A 20,416-nucleotide genomic window follows, 5' to 3' on the forward strand; every position below is an offset into this window, starting at 1 on the left:
AACTCCTCTGCTGAACCTAGCCAGAGGGTTGTGTTCTCACCTGGCAAACCTTGACCAACAGAGGGTCTCAGCACAGTTCCCCACTCCTGGAAGTAACCTTGCACCTTGAGTGTTCCTTCATTTTCCAGACATTTAGTCTGGAAACCATTTAGTATGGAGACCATTAGGGCAGACAACATATCCTTAGGCAGAAGACATACCTCCATTTAAGGACCCAAAACTTTATGGATTTTCCAAATAAATCAGTAAACAACTAAATGTGAGTGACTCAGTGCCTAGGTCCCTTCTACTCCTTCGTAAAGACAGAGGTTACAGGAAGACCCAGACCCTTCTGATCACCCAAAGGCCCAAGTTAGGCACCAGTGCACTTATCCCACCAGGTACAATAATTACGTGTAATCCTATAAATCTGTTGAGCTCCTGGAGGGGGTGCTTCACTCATTTTTTAAACTGAGATATGATTCATATCACATAAAATTTACCACTTGAAGCCATATACTTCAGTGGTTTGTAGTTGATTTACTATCTGTGCAAACATCACCATTATCTAATTCTAGAATAGTTCTATCACTCCAGAAAGAAACTCCATTACCTACCAGCAGTTAGTCCCAATTCCTCGTCTCCAGCCCTTGGCTACTACTAATCCATTTTCTGTCTTGACCGATTTGCCTATTCTGAGCATATCATAGAAACAGAATCTTAGGTGGCCTTCTGTGACTGCTTTCTTCACTTAGCATGTTTCCAAAGTTCATCCGTATTGTAACATGGATTAGGATTTCATTCCTTTTTATAACTTAAAAGGACTTAATGACTTATCCCACCACATGGATAAACCACACCCTTGTTGACATCTGGGTTGAATATCTGGGTTGTTTCCACTTTTTAGCGACTGTGAACAGTGTTATCAATTTTCACAGACAGCTCCATTTGCTTTTAGATCCCCAGGACTAGGACAGTGCCTGGCACCTAGTAGGTACTCAATAAACGTATGCTGTATGAGTAGAGTCCAGCTGATTTTTCTAAAGGCCTCCTTCTTCATGTGACATGGTGACAATGCTTCCATGACAAAGAGCTGTCCTCGGCTGCCTATTAATGCCTGCCTCATTATGTTCACTGGTCAAGATGTCTCTGGGAGACTTCCATGTTGTTTGAGCTTCACAGGAGAACATGGTATTCCTTTATGGCCTATCATCCCTCACAAAGAACAAGGGGATGGTTCAACTTATTTCTACTACAAAGCATTTACTTCTGTTTTATCTTTTGTAGGTATGCTGCTCTATCCTCCTACCTCCCTATCCTCTTGCCCTGTCTGCCTTGCCCCTTCCTCACAAGTGCCAGCCTGATCTGTGCTGTCAGATGCTTTAATTTGTTTCTACCTTTCCCTTTGTTAGCTCTGACCCACCAGTCCTGCTGATGTCCTACACTGTCAGCACCAACAGAACTCTGGCCTCTTACACCCACTTTACCTCCTCATATCCTACACCTCAACACTTGATCTTTAACATCAAGGATATGCATCTCCTGGAACAGCATAGTCTGAAAAAAAAATATAATGAGAGCCAAATATATAACTTTAAATTGGCAGGTTCACATTCTCCAGTTACTCCAAATCAAGTTAAACTTTTTCTAATCACTAAATCAAGCACAAATCTTTAAATTTAAATGTAACTTAGTTAAAATTAAAATTCTGTTCTTGAGGCACTGTAGTCATATTTCAAGTGCTCAATACTCGCATATGGCCAATAGCTACTATACTGGACATCACAGTTCTGGAAAACAGACTAACCTTCAAAAACAACTGCCACAGGACAAATTAAAACATAGATCAAATTATCTGGAATACCGAACAAAACAGAGGCATTAAAAAAGCCCTACTCTGTTCTTTAATTCCACAAGCATTTACTAAATACCTTCTATGACATGTCAAAGGCCTTACCATCTAAGACAATACACATACAGGTTGGGAGACATGTAATATTTCATTTACTAAGTACAGAATGACTTCAAAGCAACTAAAATTAGTCTCAAATAGTGTGGAATAGGCTGATGCCAATATTCTAGTGGTTGCTTCAAAATTCCACTTGCAAGTCATTAAAGAGAAAACCATAGGCCCAAGGTACAATCACTTGCCCCTGTGACAGCAACCAGGCCTTAACTTCAGTTCAAACCCCTCCAGGAGTAGAATTTTAAGCCAATCAATCTGAAATTTCTGGTCAGCACCAAAGAAGTAATCTGTCATATGGGCCCTCTCTGACCTCCAAAGGAAGATGAGATAATCACCTAACAAGACCCCTTCCTTTCCCCTTAAAGGAAAGTGACCTTACTTGAAACAATACTTTGTTTTCTTTTGCTAATAACTTCTTGCCCCACTCCCCTTTCTATAAAAACTTTCCATTTTGGACAGCTCCTGGGAGTTCATCTCTCTACTTGCTATATGGGAGGCTGCTGGATTCATGAATCACTTAATAAAGCCAATTAGATCTTCAAACATACTTGGTGAAATTTTGTTTTTTTACCAGTTAAATATAACACACATAAAATGCATTTCCCCACAGTGGCAATTTTATATCATGGTGAGTTGTTTTAATTTAGCTCCTAAAAGCTGATTGGACCCATAATAAAATTGAAATATTACAGACTTGCAATTTTAAGTCTAAAATCAAAACTGTGAATCTTGTTTTTCCAATATCACGACATTTAAACAAATTTATCCAAACATAAACAGACACACACAGGTCCTTAAGGCCTTCAGCATGGCTGAACAGGCTCAAAATCCAATTTTATTTCAGCAAGTAAGTAAAAAAGGTGGATGAAGCTGGAATGCTGACCTCAAAGTCAGATGCACTGTGGGCATGGCTAATGAGTAGCTTCAACCCCAAAGAGTTTGAGACCTTCTTACTCCAGCAGTCAAAATACTTTCCTTCTTTTCAATAGGTGAGATACAGAGGAAACCAGAGGCACTGAGGAGAGATGGGTGATGTGGATTCCTAGGTGGGGATGAGCAGTTAATGGGTACCATGATGTCGACATTGAATGGAGGGAGAGGATGGAAGAGAGCGAGTCCCAGGGCCAGTGAAAGCCCCACCTTGCTCGACTGGGGAAGAGAAGGAGGAAGAATGGGTAAGACTTCTCAATGAAGTTAGGGAAGGGCTAGTCCTAGGGGCACAGAGTATAGGGACAAGGAACTGAAAGGGGAGGCGCATTTGAATCTACAGGGCATACTTAAGAGTATTTGAGAACTGAAAACTGTTGCTACTAAGGATGATGATGATGATGATGATGACAATGACGACAGAACCTAGCAGTTGGCATTTACTGTTTTCTGCACAGGACCAACTACTCAGAGTTCTTCACATGTGTACTGTAATATAATCCTCATTTAATGGGCAAGACCTCTGTGCCGGGGACAGTACTCACAGAACCTGGAGGAGAAAGTCTGATAGCCAGAAAGGATGGGAGGGCCTTCCCAAGGAGGAGGAATGAAATGCACTTGCTAGGGCTTTAAGTTTTGTCTAATTTTCGCCGTCAGTTTTAATAACTACTTTATTTTAGTTCAGTGTCAGACCAAACAACGAAGACTGGGCCTTTCTAAAACCAGCAGCCAAACTTCCCCTGGGGGCTCAAACGATACTTGTAGATAATAATATGAGGACGCTTTGAGGGTCCAAAAACCTGAGTACAAGTCCCAGTGAGAGGCTCTTACTAATCCTCAATAATAGTTAATAGCTGACTTTGGGCAAGTTACTTTTAAAAATTGTATGAATTTCAATTCTCAAAAAAGAGAACTGAGCTAAATCAACCATCAGAACATCCTAAGTATCCACTTACCCACTTCTTACAAACTCATCCTCTCCTCACCAGGAAAGCTAAAAAGAGAGGAAAGTAACCCCTCTCCTAGAAAAGTCCTTCACTGATTTACAACTCAGTAGAAGTCAGCCTACCCCACCAATAGGAACCAAGACTGACACTGACACACTCTGCTCTTTCTTATACTTCAAATTTGAGAGGAGTCTTGAAGAAAATCTGAGCATTGCTCCCTTCCATAAAGAAAGCCCCAGACTCTGGACTCAAACTGCACCAACCACTCCTGATGATGAGCAGAGATGTCCTGAAGTTACCCAGCCATCAAATGACAATAATGACTGCTCTCTACAACACATGCAAAAGAGCCAGTTATTTTTTTTTTTTAAGAGCCAGTTTAAAACTGAGAATTTCAAAACAAGAGGAAAGTACTGTCAGCCTGGTCTCTGTGAGGTGGACAATTCACTGAATCTCTGATTCCTTTTCACCCCCAGGAGTGAATGTTTGAGTATCCATGACAATGGAAAAAATGGAGGTATGAACAATACAAACTAAGAAAAGCACAACATTCCCCTGAGTATTCTTTGGCTCTGGAACATGTGACACTCAGGGAGTTGTCTCTTCAACTTTGGCTCACCCAGAGCAGCGTGGCCTTACCTGCCTACCTCCAACTGGGGCTTGGTTGGGAAACCCAATCACAGTGCCCAGGGCATGCAACCTGTCCATTTGGTCAGGGCCCAGCATTCAGAAGGGCCTCACATCTGGTTGTTGTTGCTGTCTTGAAATTCTTAATAATTATCATTAGTAATAATTCTTAGCAAGGGGCTCTGCATTTTTGTTTTATACTGGGCTCCAGAAATTACGTAGATGGTCTGGTAGTGCCTGACTCAGAAAAGGAATTCAATTCACAGAAGTAATTGGTGAGTTGTGGGGTAGCCATCATACCTGGCATAGGGCCGGAACTCACACCTTTGAGACAGACTAGCTTTCATTCTTAGGAAGGACGGACCTGACGCCACACACATCCCTTTCAAAAAGCAGAAAGAAAAAAAAAAATGTGGCAAGTTTTTAAAAAAATTTTTCCCGATTCAAATATGGAATATTTAAGCCAATGAAGCCTAATTTCCTTCTGGTTCTCTCTAGTGCCCTAGATTGGGAAGCTGTCAGATGCTCACTCAGGGAGGTGCTGGAGGCAGAGCTGTTAGTCCCAGCCACCCAAGGAGGGCTGGGTTCTGAGGCAGAGCAGCACACAGCAACCACTCTCAGGATACACAAAGGAAGCACAAGGAGACATACTCACATCAAGGAATCAATTACCCTAGGTAGAAAAATGCAGGACATAAATGAAGGTTAATACCTAAGGTCAACCAAGAAATTCAATGAGAACAGAAGACACAAAGAAGGACACTTCTTTGAGTGCTTTTTCAGTAAAAAATGAGGATAAAAGTGAACTGTTTTTTAAAAAAAAATTTTAAAGGGTATTAAGAAGTGACAAAATACTTCTAAATTCTTCATCTTCCTGTTCAGGACAATTCCTCACGGGAAACCAAAACTATTATTCTAACACTCAAAGTAAAACTACCGTAACTGTTTTCGAGTCTGTAGTTTACCTAAAGATTTTAAAGAAGGGCAGGGGAATGAAGGAGAGATGGCCCCTGGCCTCTGCAAATACCCCAAACACCCCAACTCCTCAGGAGGACAGAGCCAAGGTGCACAGTTACACACACATTTCCAGAAGGGAACTGCCAAGATCAGGCCTCCACCATCATCAGGGAAGCTACCCACAGAAATGTGGGTCAGTCAGTCCCAGAGAGAAAAGTCCCTGGGATGGAAATCTCTCCAAAAACCATGAACTCAGTCAGGTAAAAGCCAACCAAATTAATCTCAATGAAGCAATCCAAATGAGCTTTTCTTTTCAATGGTTTTATAAATTAGGCACTTCAGACTGAGTATCCCCTTCCTTACCTGCCATATTCCAAAAGCGTTGCATGGACTCGAGATTCTTCATCAAGCAGCTCTTCTGCTCCCTGTTGGCGTTTGTATTTCCGACGGGGCTTGTAGACATCCTAAGAAGTGGATGAGACAGATGACTTACTGAGTGTGAGAATGCTGTCTTCCTGAACTGCCTGCTGGGTGCATCCAGCCAGTCAGGTGAACAAGTCTTTCCCCATCGTGGCAAGCGTACCCCCCTCCCGCAGGAGAACAGTGGGCACTCAGGGTGGTTGCCTCTAAGGAGTCTGCTCCTTTGACATTCATATATGTAGCAAATATTTCCACTCAAGATATTGCTTGTTGCGCAGCCCAGGTGGGTCAGCGGTTTAGTGCTGCCTTCGGCCCGGGGTGTGATCCTGGAGACCCAGGATCGAGTCTCAACGTTGGGCTTCCTGCATGGAGCCTGCTTCTCTCTCTGCCTGTGTCTCTCCTCCCGCCCCCCTGTGTCTCTCATGAATAAATAAATAGTATCTTTAAAAGAAAAAAAGATATTGCTTGCCAAGTTCATTTTAACTTGGTGTTTCCTTTTTCTTTAAAAGATTTATGCATTTATTTTTAGAAGGAGAAAGGAGGGAGCATGGGGGGAGGAGCAGGGGACAAAGGGAGAGGGAGAATCTCAAGCAGACACTCAGCATGGAGCCCAACACAAGGCTCATTCCCACGACCCTGAGATCATGACCTGACTAGACACTCAACCGACTGAGCCACTCAGCCCCCACTTGGTGTTTCTTTTGTCCTATGGCATTTTGATATTTTACATGGTCAAACTTACCAATCATTTTATATCTTACTTATTACCAGGGATTATTTTTAAAAAAGTTCTTGTATGTTACTTGTATAGGTTATATTTAGCTTTTTAATCTATGTAGAGGCTTTTTCAACTAAATGGAAAATTAGGAATCCTGACATCATCAATTTAATAGTCCAGCCTTCCCTGATCTGAAATGGCACACATGTATATAACATGTACCAATGTTACCCTTTTCAACTCCTCTTGATTTATGAACCTTTATCCTGTCTCCACTGTTCTTTCTCAAATTCCTGGCTATTGTTAAACATCTCTCTTCCAAATGAATTCTAGTATCAACTTGTCAAGTTCATAATAAATAACTGTTGAGTTTTGATTAGAATCACACCAAATTTATAGATTATTTTGGAAAGAACTGGCAAATTTATAATACTGAATCTTGCCTTGAGAAGCAAGGTTTATCTCTCTATTCATATCTTTTTAAACTTCTTTAATAATTTCCAGAAAAAAACAAATTATCTAGTCACTGCATATCCAGACCTTTCCACCACTGTTTCCACAAAACAATTCAACAACCACAGGTATATAGGTTAACCAAGAATCCAGAAAAAAAAATTCCTTAAATGGGAAAGGAGATTTCAATTCTTAGACTCTAATAGCAAAAAAGAAGAGTAGATACAAACCCTTCAGCAATACTATCTTTTTAACAAAAGTATATAAAAATACAAAATGCTCTATCAGCTTTCACTGACTTTTTAAATCACTAGAGTAGGATTTAATTATAAATGTAGAAGCAAACATAGATATCTTTGGTATAGGATACATTCTGAAACTATGTATCTATTTCTATATCTACATGTCCGTAGGTGCTCAATTAATGTGGGCCTCATCCCCAGATGATCTGATTTAGCATTCTGCCCTAAATGAATGTCCTTCTTGAGTATCAAGCTGGCAGTCAAATGCAGTCAAATAATATCTTAGTAAAACAAGCTCAGGGCTCTGAGTGCAAGTAGGTAAATATTTGTGCAAGGAAGGTATTCCAGCTGTTTGTTCCTGGATCTTTTCTTCTCCACTAGCAGAGTTCATCATAACTAACCTCTATGTGGACATCACTATGACAAGAACTATTATCAGGTTTCTTCAGATAGTGGTATTCTTATTCCAATTAGAAATGTAACTCCCTTGAAAATCCTGGTTAACTCTATTATTTTACTTTTTATTATGAAAAGTTTCAAACATAGAGAAAAACATCCTTTTGTAACACATACTATGTAATCTTAATAATTTTGTAAAAAAAAAACAAAAACAAAACAAAAGGAATGGACTAGGGTCTGGGATGACGTTGGAGTATTGTTCTTATAACTTGCTGCCAGAAATAATTCTTAGTTTGCTGCTGGTGTCTACATAAATAGGAAGCTATAAATAACATAAAACAGATTTATGGGGAAATGCAACATATAATGAATCCACATGACGTCAGTTAGTGCATATGATTTAATTCTTACTGAGCTCCACTATTATCGCAGTACTGTATAATTGAGCTTAACTGCTATCTTCCTTAGTTACCACTGATAGAGTCAATGACCCAAGACAGGAAATTGGATTCTTCTAAAAAAAGAACTGACTCCAAAACAATAGCATACTGAAACCAATAGCTACAAGGAACTTTTATTCTGCCAAACAGTGACAACATTGGCCTTTGTGTAATTATTCCTTATACTTAAAAGCACCTCATATATGCACCTCACTTTTGCATTATATAACTGCTCCAAGAGGCAGAGACAAGGCAAATGCTATTATCCCCACTTTACTACTGAAGACGCAGAAATTAAATAATTTTTCAGGATCTCTAAAATAGTATTAGGCCTGGCCTTAGGTCCCCAAGGTTTTTCTAATACACTGACTTGTTTCTGGTGGGCATTGTCACCAACCTCCAGCCATCTCAAAAGAGTCTTCTTATGAGACTGCTATATACCTGAGGCTGCCACATGGAGCATTACAGTGGTTTGCTTAAGTAATAAGAACCTACATGTCAGAGGTTTTCAGGACAACTTTAAGAACTATTGTTAAGTCACCCTTTAAAGCAATAGGAATCAGGGACACTGATGTCTAGTCTGGTCTCTGCCATTAACTAGCTCTGTGACTTTGGGGATTCCCTTCAATGGGCTTGTTTCCTTATCTGTAAAACCAGGCTGGACTAACAGCCCTTGAACAGTGTCTTGTTCTCTGTGCTAAAGGACACATGAGCAGGGGTAAAATATTAAAGTGCCTCTTTTGTAAAGCAGAGCTCTTGCACCATAGCGTCACAGAGTTCTACCTTATAGATTAGGCTACAAGTCACTGGTTAGAGTAATTCCTGAGTCACATTTCAAACTGCAGGGAAGAGAAGTGAAGAGCACAGCACCAGGGCAGTATCTGTAGCAAACACTGATCACAATTATGGTGGGTACCTCTTTTACGAAACAATGAGCAGGCAGTGAGAAAGCCACCACCAACTTGGCATTCTATGGCTCAAAGATTCAGGGGGTCAGGCCACACTCAGGTCAGCAGGAAGTGACATTCCTCTGACTTGTCTTCACTGACCTTAAAACACTCTCTCAGGGCTCAACTCTCAGACACACCTCAGCCCAGAATCCCAATGAGCTAACTCTGCTGCACCTAATGGAGCTCCACAGATGTCTCCACTACCAAGAGTGATGTCCTGAAAGATCTCATAGGAAGAAGTTATTATAACTGAGACAAATACATTTGCTTTTTTTTCATTCTCATGCTAATAAAACAACGAATGAAACAAAGTCCCTGGGTACTAAGTGAAGGAAATGGGAGACCAATGGATGGTGACCATTTCTGGAGAGAGGAATGTGTCTGCAGGGAGGAAAGTTAGCTGAGGAGGTAGAGTTTTCTTCAGACTTTGTTCCTTTTCTATTCTCTTTCACATGAGCTCTGTTCTACTCCTTCAGGACCAGCACACATCCCACCTCAGGGCTCTTCAGTAAGACTAAGGTCACTCTATCAAATAATGGAGCCGAAGATAGCTTCTGCACCTTGGCTCTTAGGTTTATTTCTTCACAGCAGGCTGAGACACACTGACTCAAAAGTGTGCCAGTACCAAACTCAAATTTTTACACACCAGGTTGCCTTAAACATGGCTCCAGTAGGCAGATTTTTAGCCACTTACAGCCTATGTTGCATACTACTCTGCAAAACTGTACTTGCTAACCATAGACAGGATAAGCCGAGACTGTAAAGACCCAAAACTGCTGCTGCCCGTCAGAGATCTCTGACTTAGAGATTCTCTGTATTGTTGCTGAGTGACATCACCGAGGCACACGAACAATCTCCAGGACCCTCCCAGGGGGTAGGGGTTCTCTTGGTCCCCTCTTCTGGATGCAGCCCTGATGCCTAAAACTCTGGATGGTGGCTGCTGTGAGGGACTGCACCATCCTACAAGCAAACCTGTCAAAGCATCACCCAAATAAAGTCTATGTATGCTGCTGCCCCCTTGTGACCACATCTTCTCCTTGATGAGACCCCCAAATTCCCATGAAACTCCCCTATTGATGGAATGTCACTGCTCTTACCTCACCTCCTAGAGTGCAATCTGGCACAGCGAGAGTGCAATTAATATTACTGAAAGAATGCATGGACGACCGAGGTTTTAGTCCTAACCCCATAACTTACTACCTGTCTGATTTGGGGCAGGTTACTTTAACCTATGTGACTTTCCATCTGTAAAAAAAAGGTATAAGCAGAGTTACTGTGAGGATTAATTATTTAGCAATATCTGACACACAGTAAAGGTTAAGAGAGATACATATATCTAAGATAGATAGATATACATGTTTTCTGAGGAGGGAAGCAGCAGAAAGAGAGGGAGAAACCCTGAGCCAAAATCAGGAATTGAACATTTAACTGACTGAGCCACCTCTAGGATATATATATTTTAATATAGATATGTATATATATTATTATTGATAAAATGTACTAATTTTATTTTATGTATATAGCCATATTTGTATTCTATGTGCTGAATGAAAAAGACTTCCTCATAGCATTTCTTTTTTTTAATATTATTTATTTATTTGTTTATTCAGAGAGAGAGAGAGAGAGAGAGAGAGAGAGGCAGAGACACAGGCAGAGGAAGAAGCAGGCTCCATGCAGGGAGCCTGACGTGGTACTCAATCCCAGGTCTCCAGGATCACACCCTGGGCTGCAGGCGGCGCTAAACCGCTGCGCCACGGGGGCTGCCCCCTCATAGCATTTCCTGTGAAGAACACACTAGAGTAATAATTTCAAATGCCGTGGTCTCTGAGGGGATCAATAAGTTCTGCAAAGCATTTTTTTTTTCAACTAGACTGGCAGCTCTGAGTTCTTTTTTCTCTCATTCCCTCTATTTTCATACAAAATTCTAAATATTATCCAAAAATGTTCAATGAATAGTAAGCAGTATTTTTTGGAGCTTTGGATAAAATTTCACAGCTACTCTTTACTCAAGGTTAACAGGGAGTAACAGACCTCACGGCATAGGACAGATACTTGAAGAATATGAAGGATGACAGCTCAGACAAGGAGGAAGGAAGTTGTACAACTGCACACTAAGTGAGACAAATAAGCGATTATGTGATGACACAAAAAGGAGAAGGTGGTAAGGGATGACCTGTCCTGGGTGGCAATAGGTTTGGCTTCTTATGTGCTTTGAAATATACCTCCTGTCAGCAGGCCTTCTACAAAGCAGCTAGCTATTCTGTAAAGAGGAAGTATGGAGAAGCCAAGAAGTAACATTTCAAGAAGAAAGCTGAAGTACTAGGGATAATCCCTAAGAAGAAAAATGAGGGCAAGATGAAGAGAGAACCCCAAAGTGATGAGCTCAGGAATTCAAGTTCACGGCAGGTTTTCTGACAATCTGCCAAGAGGCATTAACAGCCTTAGGCATAACCTCTGACCCAATTCCATTTTGTGGAACGTTTCCTAAATAAATAAAGATACAAGGAAAAAATTAGCTAGGAGAATGTCCTACATAACCAAAAGAAAAAAAAAAGATACAAAGTAAGCTAGGTAAATTAGTACCACACAATGAATAATCTACAGCCAGTAAAAATGCTATGGAAGTATATTTATTGGCATGGAAAGATATCCTCAATTATATTGTTGAGCAAAAAACAAAACATACAGTAGAATGACATTTTTAGAGATCTCTAATTCTCTGTATTGATATCCCAAACATTGTATTTTCTGCTTGGAATATATATCAGTACCCATATCCTGACTGGTTGTATCATGTTGACTTAGTCTTTACTAATTTTTTCCCATTTCTTAATTTTTTTATTATTATTACTAAGATACTAGTACAAAATAAGTACAACCTTTTTTAAAACAAAAAATCAAGCACCAAAAATGGCTGAGCTACATAACTAAGGCCAAATGCAAAAGATGGGAACAATCCAGTAAAGATGGTTAAGGAAAAGAATAAGCTAAATATTTTGAAAAATATTAAAAGGTTAAATATTTATTTTTTAAGAAAAGGTTCTAAATAAGCAAGAATGAGTAAAAGCCTGCTGGTTGAGGCACGAAAGTATTATGCTCATAGATGAAGAAAGACAACATGATAGTCTCCACTTTGCAGACATTCTCTAGCTGGACATATGTCACAGTAAACGCCCCTACAGGGGACTCAAGAGGTAGCAGGAGAGCACCCAGCCACTCTGGATAAATCTGTGTCACTGGGATCTGGATGAATAATATCTCAGAGTCCTGAAATAAGTCAGAAACATTGTTGTAAAACTGGCACCAGGAATATGTGGGAAATCAGAGTCAAGGCGAAGAGAGGAAACCAGAGAAGCATCACACCTGTCATGTTTGAGGAGTGCCATGTAAAATCAAAACCTGGCTGCCTCTTCCTGTCCTGTAAGTATGTAGGGAATTTGTTGATCTTTCTGGCTTCAACTTTCTGATTTATAAAATAGAAATAATAATAACATATAACTCCCTGAGTGTTGGTGAAGAAGTAATGAGATGATGCTTGCAAGATGCCTAATCAGGTGCCAAACACACGAAAGGCCATCAATCAGGACATGGCAGCTATGGGTGTATTTTATAAAAGGCTGGGGTCCAGAAATTAGGCACCTGTTGTGTGACCTTATTTGAATCCTTAATTTACCATTCATACAATTTAAGTCTGGGATTCCAGATTCATCAATAAGAAACAGGCAAGGGGATCCCTGGGTGGCTCAGTGGTTTAGTGCCTGCCTTGGCCCAGGGCATGATCCTGGAGTCCTGGAATCGAGTCCCACATCGGGCTCCCTGCATGGAGCCTGCTTTTCCCTCTGCTTGTGTCTCTGCCTGCCTCTCTCTCTCTCTCTCTCTCTCATGAATAAATAAAATCTTTAAAAAAAAATAAGGAACAGGCAAGAAACACTGATGAGGCATGTAAAGGGCAGAGCTGGGTAAAAGGTGGAAGGAGAGGGAAATACCCTTCAGAATCTGAGATGTACAAAGAGCCTGGCAGTGGAGGAAAGGCTTCACTCCCTTCACTAAGGGTCAGATTTCCCTTGGCGAGACCGCTGACGAATGAAAAACAGCCAGTGGTTCCATTCCTTACATGACTCAAAAGGATAAGCTAGGGACATGCACTACAGCCCTGGAGTCTCTTGTAAGCTTCTGGAGCTCTCATGCCAAGGCAAGGAAGCCAGGAAGCAATTGCAGAAGTGGTGGGTGGGAGGGAGGGAAGTTCATGGCAGTGTAGTTAAGAAACCTAAGAAGATAGCATCTGGAAGTGAGGGGTATTTTCAGTTGAAAGAGAAAGAGGAAAACAAATGAAACCCATAGGTCAGCTCTGGCCATCCATCAAAATTCTTTATCATTCCTGCTACAAATATATTGACAGTCAACTGAGAAGTAAGTTCACACATAAAAAAGGGAAATAAACTAAACATCTGAACTAAGAGATTTGCTAATTTTCCCTTATCTTGATATTATTTCCTAATTAGCTGCAAATAGCATTTTATCTAGATGCCCACAGGGTAGTAGTTACAAGACTGGTTTGCATCCTGGCTCCATCATCACTAATGTGATCTTGGGCAACTTACATAACCTATCTGTGCTTGAGTTTCCTCACCTGTAAAAAAAAAAAAAAGAAAAAAATACTACTATTTCAGAAGATTCTTTTGAGGACTAGGTAAGGTATACATAAATGCTTACCACAATGTCTGGGCACCATGTATTTGTCATTATCATTTACCTCCTTAAATCCTATTAGGTCACATTACCAAGCAGAAGAGGAGAATTTTCTTTAAGAACTCCATTACAAATAATAAGAAGAAAGAATGTGTCGCTAGAGGCCTGAAATGTTTAATGGGTATGGAGATGCCAGGCCTAGTTTCATTGATAAGATTGCTGACAAGTATGCTAGCCTTTTCTTCCTGGTGATAAAGATGAAAATTACTGTTTCTCATTCTCTACTCAGGGCTAACAGTGAGATTTACACAGGCAGATATTCAATTAAGCATTTAGAAAATCATACTTTTGTTTACTGCTTTGGAATAAGTAACACACAGACGTGGTATAAAATTCAAATAGTACAGGCTTTAAAGGGAAAAGGGAATTTCATTCACTTCCTCTCCTGCCCTGGGCTCCCCAGTTCCCTGGATGAGAGGTAATGCTGTCTGACTGGTTCTCTAGCTTTTGAAAAATGAAGTATCATTTAAAATAAGGGTAAATCCAACAAATTGGTTATTATTTTTCATGGTAAATGCAGTTAGGAGGAATCTTCCATAGTTTACAAAGACTCTATATTGGTAAGTTAAAAAAAAGCCCCACAGAATTACATTTAAAATATAACACCAATTTGGTATAAAAAAAGCATCAAAGAAATATGTCCAAGCAGCAAAAGGAGCTGCTTCTGTGCTGTGAGGTTAAGGTTGATTCTCTTCCTCTGAATTTATCAACCTTTAAAAAAAGACAAAAAACTTTAAGAATGTCTCAAAGGAACAGCTATTGCATAACCAGAGGGAAAAATTACTCTGATATCCTATCATGTCTTGTTATTATTTAATACTACCACCAAGCCTGAAAATGGTATCTGGCTTCAGAGTGTAACTGTCTTGAAAGTTTTCCACTCCTTCCACTTCCAAAAGGAAATTGTGAAAAAGATACAAATTACAATTATAAAGTAACAAAGACTTTCTTGTTTTAAATGAGTGCTTTATGTCATCAAATGATTGTTAATCTTTTTAGAGTGACCACCTTTGAAGACCACACATTTATTCTTCAAGTAGAAAAAAAAAAAGCAAAATACCACCACGCATTATTTTTGGAAGAAAGTGAAGTTACACCCAAGCACTGTGGCTTCATTCCCAGCAGCTCAGGTAGGAAGGCTTGGGTGGGGTGGGATATGGGGCACTGATAAGTTTCTGCTGGACTCTGGCCCAGAAAGGTTTGAAAAGCTCTCCTCTGACCCTTGCACTGGTGGAGTGGGTGCATAAGTGCAGGCCCCATGGTTAAGATACACAGTATGTGATGACCAAGGCCCTCCTAATGTGTCCCACATAAAGTTCAGGAGCTGCTGTGCCTCTCCAAAGCCATCAAGGGGTGCTAACCTCAATTTACCACCTCTAGTTCATCATCTACTCTTTGAAGCTATTCAAAGTTTATACCTGCCAGTAGCACAAATGAGGAAAGACTTTGGATTTGGAAAATTTCTCCTGTAAATTTCAAACTAAGAAAAACCCAGGGCCATGATTGTGGCATTTTCTACCTGTGAATGCTGGTGTCCAGATATGGGCACTGAGGTAGACAGGGTTTCTCTCACACAACCACCTGAGGTCAGCACTGGGCAATCCCAGGAGGGACTGGGCAAGGGTTTTGGAATTTGAACCACAGGGCTATTTGGAGGCTAGGAACCTATGTTCTACCCTTACACAAGGACAGGGGAACTTACTGAAAGATCAACGACTGTCTTGATGGCCTTTTCTTTCCTCTTTATGAAGTCATCATCCTGCAAGACAAAACACAGGGATTAAACAAACCCTTTGTGAAGAGTGAAACTCAACCGGACTTCTCAGAAACCTGTCTTACAAATTGATTTCTCATCACAGCTCTGCCTGGAGAAGCCTCAATCTTCTAACAAATTGGGATATATTATGCATGGGAAGAAGCTATGGCCAAACAGATCCCAAGGTGGTAAGAAAGAGGGGGACCCCAGAGTGTATTGGTGAAGACAAGTATTCTCGTTCAAATCCTTATGAGCTCTGATACCCAGGGCAAGCTACCTAGCCTCTAAGCCTCAGTTTCACTGTCTGTAAATGGGGACACCACCACCTACGTCAGGGAGCAGTTGTGAAAATTAAAAAGAAGGCATGTGATGCGCTGGGACTTAGTGTAGTTAAGTATTATTCAATAGGTATCAGTTGTTATTACTGTGTGTGTCGGGGGTGGTTACTATGAAACTGTTACTACAGGAATCCCCTAGGCAACGACCTAGGTGGTCTCTTGAAGAGCTTTATATGTACTCTTAATGAAATATACTCATATTCTTATAATTTAATAAAAGTTCTGAATCAAGTCCTAAAAGCGAGAGAAAAGGATGAAATTGCAGGACTTGACACCCAGTACCCATTTAAAGAGGCAGTTCTTACAAACCAGGATGCCCACTGTCAATGCTGGCCAGGTAGGGGCAGAGATGTCATGCAGAAGAACTTGAGCTTACTCTGCTCCTTCCTGGGGAGTCTCTACATGTACGCACGTGTTCTCAGTCGGACGAGAAAAGGAAGGAAGATACTGACCTCAGGGAGACTGTAGGTTTTCTGGAACTGGGATATGGAATAGGAGCGGATGTAGTCGCCCATCTCTTCCTTTGTTTCTATAGCTCGCTTCACCAGCCACTGGGAAAGAAAGTTAGGAAATGTGAGGACAGGGATCCCTGGGTGGCGCAGCGGTTTGGCGCCTGCCTTTGGCCCAGGGCGCGATCCTGGAGACCCAGGATTGAATCCCACATCGGGCTCCCGGTGCATGGAGCCTGCTTCTCCCTCTGCCTATGTCTCTGCCTCTCTCTCTCTCTCTCTAACTATCATAAATAAATTAAAAAAAAAAAAAAGGAAATGTGAGGACAGGGATGTAACACCACTGTGGTAAAGGCCAACTTGGAGTTAGTACAATTTGTGAACCCCAATCACTATCCTTGAACCGACCAGGTGATGAGAAACTGTCCATGTGTACTGTCCTAGGTGAAGAGCAGCTAGTTGGGCATCTGAGAAGCTAAGATCCAATGGGATAGTGCTGCCTGCACCACAGACCAGGGAAAGGGAAGGACTTCAGAGAACCTCTTGTTTCATTGGCTGAAACAATCCCCAAACAAACAATCCCCAAATATTCTGATTGGAGAACAGGTTTGCTGAGTACCCAGCCCTGGGCTTCAAGTAAGCCAGGTACTCACAGCATTTGTTCTCTTAACCCACACAACATTGTAAGTACTGGCCACGTCGTATAGAACCTGAAGCTCAAAGAGACTATATCATCTGTTCATTGTTCTATAGGTAGCAAGCGAAGGCTGAGTCACAACTCAGAGGCTCTTCCATACCAAAAGACTGGACATACAGATTTTATTAAATGTTTTCCAGCTTTACTGGGCCGATATGCAAAGTAGCTGTTCTTCATTGCTCTCTACTTATACTTCCTGTTAATTACAACACAAAGACACACTCCCAACCCCATAACCTGTGGAAGATCTAGGTACTCTGAGAGTAAGATTGTAAAATACAAAAACACAGCCTTTGTTTTTCATCCCTGGCTTTTCATTCACTCCTTGTTTTATAACTAAAGAGCATCATACAGGGGGAGGCCATCTGTCGGAGTCGCCATCCTCTGTCCCGAGAGACCTACTACAACTCGGAAGCAGTCTGTGGATAGTAGTTGTATTTCCCCAGGAGCGCAACACACCTGGCAAGGTTTAGCTATGTAGGCAAGCAGACACATGGCATATGGCATTGTGCTCCTGCAGGGATGGACAGAATGCTTGCTCACAGAGGGCAGCCAGCTCAAGTAAGGACATGTTTGGAAAGCAGCTGCCCAAGATGGGGGGTGCTTGCAAATAACTATGAGGAATATTCTTGTATTATTATCTTCTATTTATTTCTATCACTCTACTCCACCCCACCTCCAAACAATGACCCCAGGCACTAAAACTCAGAAGCAGGGGCAGAAGATCAGACAATGTTCAGAGCTTCTGTAGCCGCTCTCCTGCACCCCACCCAGCATCATGGCCCCGAACAATTAAGGAGGCAGACTCCTTGCTCAACTCAATTTCTTTCTACTTTCCTTTTGGATGGGGAGATCCAGTTTCTGGACCTTCAAAGTTGTTTCTCTTTCAAATGTTCCTCCATGAATTAGATCTACACTGAGTTGTTACTTTGCCAGATCCTGGTGAGTGTAATCAGATAAGGAAGATACGGAGTCTCAGGATTTGGAGAATCAGTCACTATTTTGGAGTTCCTAGAGAGAAGGGCTGTGGAGAGAACTTCTTGGACAGCCAAACTCTGCCCTGGGTGCCTAGCACTCAAGAAAAATACCTGCCATCACAGGATTCATGTGTCTGGCATGGGAGAAAAAGATGTGACCTGGAACTACTGGGGCTGGAAGTTAGAACCATTTTTCTCTGGGTTAGCAATCGGAGTGTAACTACAGCTGTGCTAAACAGTGTGAATGAAGGTGGTGAACCTCTAGAGTCACTCAAGACCACTAGCTTGACCACTGCTCTTTCACCGGTCTCCAGTGAAACAGGCAAAAAATGTCAAGCACATGGTTAGTTTTTTCATAATATTTTCAAGTATTCCATTTGAAGGACTGTCTTTTATTCTGAGATTGAGAGTTAAAAGGTCTTTCTTTTAGGAAATGACAGAGAAAGATAGTTGTTACTTAAAAAAATATTTTTTATTGAAGTATAATTGATGTACAATGTTATATTTGTTTCAGGTATACAACATAATGATTCAACAATTCTATACATTACTCAGTGCTCACCATGATAAATGCAGTCACCATCTGTCACCACACAGTGTTATCACAATAGTACTGACTATATTTCCTATGCTGTACTTTTCACTTTCACGTCTGTGACTTATTTATTTTATAGCTGGAAGCTGGTACCTCTTTATTATTCCTTTCACCTATTTTGCCCAAGCCTCCCCTACAGTCCCTCTGCAACCACCAGTTTATTCACTGTACTTAAGTGTTTGTTTTGATAGTTGTTACTTTTATTTATTTATTTTTTAATTTTTTATATATATATATATTTTAATTTTTATTTATTTATGATAGTCACAGAGAGAGAGAGAGAGAGAGAGGCAGAGACATAGGCAGAGGGAGAAGCAGGCTCCATGCACCGGGAGCCCGACGTGGGATTCGATCCTGGGTCTCCAGGATCACGCCCTGGGCCAAAGGCAGGCGCTAAACCGCTGCGCCACCCAGGGATCCCCTAGTTGTTACTTTTAAAAGATGTTCTTGCCTGGCAAAATATAGGTGGCAACCATAGGTCAACCTCCATTTTTGCTTTAAAATTTTATGGATCCATGAAATCAAGAAATCTGGTAACCTATATTCTCACATCTATACCAGAAGCCCTCTGGCATTCCATGTACAACCCAGAACAGACATTCAAAATGCCCAAACCAGTAACAGATCACTTCCCTTTCATCATCTATCTGGACCACATTCTTTTGCTCTCAAAGTTCTACCATAGGGCCGAGTAAGGTCTAATAACTAGACCTTCAGGCTTTGGGGGAAAAGCCAATAACTTCACAGTGTGGTAGTGGTGGAAGTTTCAGTAATAATCAGCATGGGGTCCTTATTTCCTGTTTTCACACAAGGGATCAGGAGATCCCCCCTCACCCCTTGCATTGGATACAGAAAGTCTAATGGACCTAACAAATTAAATTCCGAGTTAAAGTCTTAGCTTCCGATTTACAAATTTCATGGGATTTGACTGAAAGTCCAGTGCAGGGGAAAGTCCACTATAACAGTAACAAAACCAGAAAGGACCACTGAACAGTTAGAAAGTACTTACTAAAATGGGCTGGTGCTTCAGCTAAGTGCTTTATACATATTAATGTACTTAATTCTCATCTTGTCAGGTAGGTGCTATTACTGTTTCTATTTAACAGATGAAAAGTTAAGTCATTTGAGTCATGAAACTAAGTTATGACCTTGTGGGTCATAAGGTTATGCAACTAAGTGGCAGAGCCAGGATCTGAACCCAGGAAGCCTCTTGAGTGTGTGCTCTCAAACCCTGTGCTACCTAATCTTAATGCAGGATTGGAAGACTTCAAGCACAAATTGCATGAGTGGCACGGTGAGAAAAGTAGGTTTAGTGACAAGGAGTTTAGACTGGAATCTTGTCTGCACACCAGTTCTCTGCCCTTCAGCAAATGAATTACTTTCTTTGCATCTCACTTTCCTCATACATAAGGACTGGGATTAAAATCAAGGCTTCAAAGAACTCTATTAAGATCATTTGCAAAGTGCTGTTGATACAGCAGGCTCTTTGCTCCTCCTCTTTTCAAAGTGCCCAGAAGAAGCTGAGACAACAGACCACAAGGTTGTAGGAGGCTGTACAGCATGAGCCACTTAATCACAGAGCCTTGGAAAACAGCCAGGGTGGAAATGACCTCACATCAGACATCTAGTCATCAAATAAAGACTAACTGCCTACACAGTGCCAGATATTCCACAAGGTGCTGGAGACACTACAGTGAGCAAGGCAACTATGGTGCCTGCCACCAAGAAGCTTGAGAAGGTCTGACAGGTAGGACAGAAGTGACCAGACAGATACACATGGTTACAAACTGCAGCAAGGAAGATCCCTACAAAGGAAAGGAATGTGGCCAA

At 41.1% G+C, this 20,416-nt stretch overlaps 1 protein-coding gene across 2 annotated transcripts in view; it reads right to left on the minus strand.

Annotated features, from left to right (window-relative positions):
* The window catches only part of CCDC93 (coiled-coil domain containing 93), a 95,926-nt gene that overhangs the window by 58,853 nt on the left and 16,657 nt on the right, over positions 1-20,416 (minus strand). For both annotated transcript variants that reach the window (XM_055316173.1, XM_055316174.1), the window contains 3 exons: positions 16,321-16,419; positions 15,477-15,533; positions 5,767-5,867 (listed from right to left, as the gene is read on the minus strand). In XM_055316173.1, the coding sequence (XP_055172148.1) occupies positions 5,767-5,867; positions 15,477-15,533; positions 16,321-16,419 (257 nt within the window). The remainder of the gene's footprint in view (positions 1-5,766; positions 5,868-15,476; positions 15,534-16,320; positions 16,420-20,416) is intronic.

This window comes from Nyctereutes procyonoides, unplaced genomic scaffold, assembly GCF_905146905.1.
Source record: "Nyctereutes procyonoides isolate TBG_1078 unplaced genomic scaffold, NYPRO_anot_genome, whole genome shotgun sequence".
NCBI lineage: Eukaryota > Metazoa > Chordata > Mammalia > Carnivora > Canidae > Nyctereutes > Nyctereutes procyonoides.